Source organism: Ovis aries, chromosome 15 (assembly GCF_016772045.2).
Source record: "Ovis aries strain OAR_USU_Benz2616 breed Rambouillet chromosome 15, ARS-UI_Ramb_v3.0, whole genome shotgun sequence".
Classification (NCBI taxonomy): Eukaryota; Metazoa; Chordata; class Mammalia; order Artiodactyla; family Bovidae; genus Ovis; species Ovis aries.
In genome coordinates, this window is record NC_056068.1 from 29,319,576 (window position 1) to 29,324,108 (window position 4,533).

Genomic DNA, 4,533 nt, shown 5'->3' on the forward strand with positions numbered 1-4,533 from the left:
TGTAGGAGAAAAGCCGGAATGCGGCCAGGTCACAAGGCAGCCCTCCACGCTCCCGCTACTCCTTTGCCCCCAGCCCTGCCCAGACTCCACTACCGGAGCACATGGGGCAAGCTACAGCTCTCCCATCTCCACACGTGGACCGGCAGTTATGTGAGCCCTCCTCTGATGCTGCCCCCAAAGCGCGCCGGCACCGCCCGCTCCCAGAACCACGCCAGCTTCCCCTACACCAAGCTCACCATAGCGAAGCCCGGAGAGCAGCTGCAACCACTGCCGCCTCGCTAAGATGTCGGACAAAAAGGAAATGCGCCCCGCGAGCAAGCCCAGAAACCTCCGGCCGCAGCGATTGCTTCCGGGACAAGGGGCGGAGCCGCGCGGAGGAAGTCCGGAGGCGCAGGTCGGGCTCTGGTCCGGGACTGGCTGCCGGAAGCAGGGTCCGCCTCCGCAACGTCACGCTCTTGGCGTTATCCTTGGCTTTTCGATTTTGCGGCCAGTTGAGAGGCAGTCACGTTTTACACTTTCCTGGCGCTAAGATCCGGTAAAAAGGAAAGGAGAACAATTTTATAGGTCCCGGCAACTAAAGTCCCTGTCTTAGTGACACCCAGGCGTACTCCAAGTGCGCAAGCGCCTCAGCGGGAAGGGAAGCGAGGCCTGGAGCCCCGAGGGCGGGCCCCGTGCTGCGCTTCCGGGGCGGGGCCGGGAGGAAGAGGCCGTATCCTAGTCCGGCAGCCTCGGCGGCAGCTATGGCAATTTTCAGTGTTTATGTGGTGAACAAAGCTGGCGGCCTTATTTACCAGTTGGACAGCTACGCCCCACGGGCCGAGGCTGAGAAAACGTTCAGTTACCCGTTGGATCTGCTGCTTAAGCTGCACGACGAGCGTGTGCTGGTAGCTTTCGGCCAGCGAGACGGCATCCGGGGTAGGTTAGGCTTGGTCCCGGGGCGCGAGGGGAGGTGGTGGGATGGGGAGGCGGGGCCAGGTGCTGCCTTGGTGGGCTGCTGTTTCTGGGCCGGGGGACAGATGAAGTTGGGGGCCAGGTCATTTGTACCGTTGGCGGGATCCGCAGTCTGAGCCTTGGTTGACGGTTAGCTTCGCCATTGCAGTGGGCCACGCAGTGCTGGCTATCAATGGTGTGGACGTGAATGGCAAGTATACGGCCGATGGGAAAGAGGTGCTCGAGTACCTGGGCAACCCTGCTAACTACCCTGTGTCCATTCGATTCGGCCGGCCTCGCCTCACCTCCAATGAGAAGCTCATGCTGGCCTCGATGTTCCACTCGTAAGTCCCACAACTCTTCCTAGATTCTGTCCGTCTACTCTTGGCTCATAGGCTGACTGGATTAGTGTAGTTCTGCGCTCAGAGACTTGCTGACTGGCGGTGCTTAGCTTTCTCTAAAAAGTAACATAGTTCCTCAGCTGTGTCCCTCTCTTTGTGACCCCCCTACACCCGCCATGGACTGTAGCCCACCAGACTCCTCTGTCCGTGGAGTTCTCCAGACAAGAATATTGGAATGGGTAGCCATTCTCTTCTCCAGAGGATGTTCCCCACCCAGGGATGGAACCTGGGTCTCCTGCATTGCAAAGGGATTCTTTACCATTTATTTGAGCCACCAGGGACGCCCCATCTACATAAATCCATTCCATAATTGTGGGAGATTTTATTCCTTGGCTAAACCTTTGCTTGTTTTTCTGATTGAGCTTGAGTAGTAGAAGAAAATTCCTATTTATGACCGGGGTCAGAGCAATCCTTATCAATTGGCCAGGTGAGGGGAGTCCATCTGGTCATACCAAGAGTGATCTGAACATAACTAAAATTTTTCTTTAAATTTTCTCGGCCAGCCAGTTAGAGCATTTGAGGGGAGAAATCCACCAAGGTAACCCAGAACTACTAGACATAGGTAATTGGTCACAAACCCAACAATTGGATTGAACTAGCATAGGATCATACCTATGATAGAAAAACATTTGATTTGTGTGCCAAGGTTCACGAAGTCAAGAAAATATTATAAATGATTGTACAAGTCGTGTCAAGGATTTTGGACAAGTTGTCCACCTCCAATGTCTTCTATTCTTGCTGTGAGTGTAGGGTCCCATCAGCCTTCTCTGCCTCCTCCTAAATCGTCAGTTCTGTGTCATGTGAAGAATTGATCCAGTATGACTAGGCTTTAGGTAACGCTGGCAGTGGTGTGATTTTATTTGCCTAAGTCACCTTCTCCTTCCTGAGTTTTAATGTGTTCATCTTTAAAGTAAGGTGATTAAATGATCTTTAAGATCCTTTCCTGCTGTCAGTTGTATTACAAGATGGGTTGGATATGCATACCCAGCTGGTGGGTAAACATGGCAAGTAATCCCAGAGTGTTAATTTTACCCAAAGTTTTCAATGTACTATGTTTTGTAGCAAAGTGTGAATGTAAAATACATGCAGAATTCAAATGGATTCTTATGAAATTTTGATATTGCTGCTTCTATTTCAAGCTGTAATTTAAGTGTTCAGAACATAAGGGTCACCTTGGTGGAAAAGTTTGAGAAGCACTCCTCCCTTATAGCATTGAGGTGCATTCCCAACTTTGCCTTTCTTGCAAATAGGCTGTTCGCAATCGGCTCCCAGCTGTCTCCTGAACAGGGCAGCTCAGGCATTGAGATGCTGGAGACAGATACATTCAAACTGCACTGCTTCCAGACACTGACAGGTACGCACTTCCAGACAGGCCAGAGGCATGCGATGGGTCTGGTTGGAGGAAGGCATTGACCAAAGTTGGCTCTGGTAACCAAGGGGGTGGTGGTTAACCTTTTCTGGGACAAGTGCACAGTTATTTGTTTTGTGAATCTAAAGCCAATATTTAATCTTGCTGCCAGTTTTGTCCATGTTCAGCCCTCGTCATCCTGTGCGCAGATAAACTCACCTTAGTGTTCTCTCGTGTTGCACACATTTTGGAAGGTGTAAGTGTTGTTCCAAAATGAAACTGGAATGCCAGTTGAAAATGGCCTTTGGATCCTGAGTGGCATGTCCTCACTTCGTGAAGGCAGAGCACTGAAAACTGCCTGAGTTTGTTCCCTGCCTGGCGCTTTCTGCTGAGGGACACCCAGGCCAAAGCTAGAACCCGAAGCCTAGTCAGTCAGTCAGCTGGGTGGTGCTATAAAATCATCTCACTTCTCTGCTGTTACCTGTAGATTCAAAGTCTTGCTTTTCATGCTTTATGAGGCAATAAGGATAAAGTAAAAGTGACCATATAAAGTGCTGTACAAACAGGACAATATTATTTGCTGATTCTCTACCCTTTGGTAATCATTCCCGGTCCCTCTCCAGGGATAAAGTTTGTGGTGCTGGCGGATCCTAGGCAGGCTGGGATAGATTCTCTTCTCCGAAAAATTTATGAGATTTATTCAGATTTTGCCCTGAAGAATCCATTTTACTCCCTGGAAATGCCCATCAGGTAAGCGGTCCCAGTCTGTAGATTCTAGTCAAGCCTCCTTGTTTCCTCTCCCTGTATTTTCTTCCCCAATGTCATTCTGAAGTGTAATAGAATTATTTAAAAATAAAACAAAAGTAACTAGCCTTTCACTTACTTATTCTTCGAGAAAGCAAGGAATTTCCCTGAGGTTCATGGCCTTCAAGCGGAGTTTCTACTGGCTCTGCCTCTGTACTCACGGTGGGGAGAGAGCCAGGCCTAACACCTTGTCCTTACTTGTGCCTCCTGGGCCTGGCCTAGGTGTGAACTGTTTGACCAGAACCTGAAGTTAGCCCTGGAGGTGGCAGAGAAGGCTGGAACCTTTGGACCTGGGTCTTAGGCTCAACCTGCAGTGGACCCCACCAAATTCTTAAGAGATCCTACAGCAGGAATCCTGCGGTTTCCACTTTGATGGAGATCCCGGCAGCATTGTTATTGCACTTGAAAATGGGAGGATGCTGAGCCTGATGATGTGTTCTGATCCCAAGCCTTAATACCATTCTCTCTTTCCTCCTATATCTATCATGGTTCTACTTCCCAACTCTATACAAATTATTTATAGGAGGTAGGCCCATAAATGTTGTAATAAACATTCCTTTGAGTTCAGTGTTTGCTATCCTAATTGATGGTTTGGGGGAGAAAGCCTCAGAAGGGGAAACAGGAATGATAAGGGAATTTAAGGAAGCTGAGATAGTGTGTTCCAGTAGAAAACAAAACAAATAAATATTCATTAAGTGAATGAACGAACATGGGACTTTGAAGCAGGAGCCTTGGATTGCCACTGACTTCCTGGGTGGTGTAGTGATGATGATAATGAAAACAATGATGGAACATTTATCAAGGGCTCACAGCCAGGCTTTCCTGCTTTATCTCACTGCATTCTCTCCCTTAGCTCAGGATGTTCATCCTGTTTGTGTTACAGATGAGATTTAGCAAAGTACAAACTCTCTGCTTTGAAGTCTCAAAGCTAGTTACCAGCAGACCTTGAACCTAGACTTTCTGACTATACTGTTGCCTCCTTCCAGCAAGTTATTTAAACTGCCTGACACCCAGTAGCATAACCTCTAAAATGTTCATTGAATTCTGCAG

The 4,533-nt window shown here is 48.8% G+C and overlaps 1 protein-coding gene across 3 annotated transcripts in view; it reads left to right on the forward strand.

The window, feature by feature from the left end:
• Positions 1-709: 709 nt before the first annotated feature.
• Positions 710-4,533, forward strand: part of TRAPPC4 (trafficking protein particle complex subunit 4) — a 41,230-nt gene continuing 37,406 nt past the window's right edge. The window contains exons 1-5 of one of the 3 annotated variants that reach the window (XM_004016087.5): positions 710-915; positions 1,100-1,274; positions 2,582-2,685; positions 3,303-3,429; positions 3,706-4,050. In XM_004016087.5, the coding sequence (XP_004016136.1) occupies positions 741-915; positions 1,100-1,274; positions 2,582-2,685; positions 3,303-3,429; positions 3,706-3,784 (660 nt within the window). In that variant the 5' untranslated portion in view covers positions 710-740 and the 3' untranslated portion in view covers positions 3,785-4,050. Of the gene's footprint in view, positions 916-1,099; positions 1,275-2,581; positions 2,686-3,302; positions 3,430-3,705; positions 4,051-4,533 lie in introns of those variants that run through there. The other 2 variants (XM_042232718.2, XM_027979285.1) reach the window with 2 other exon arrangements.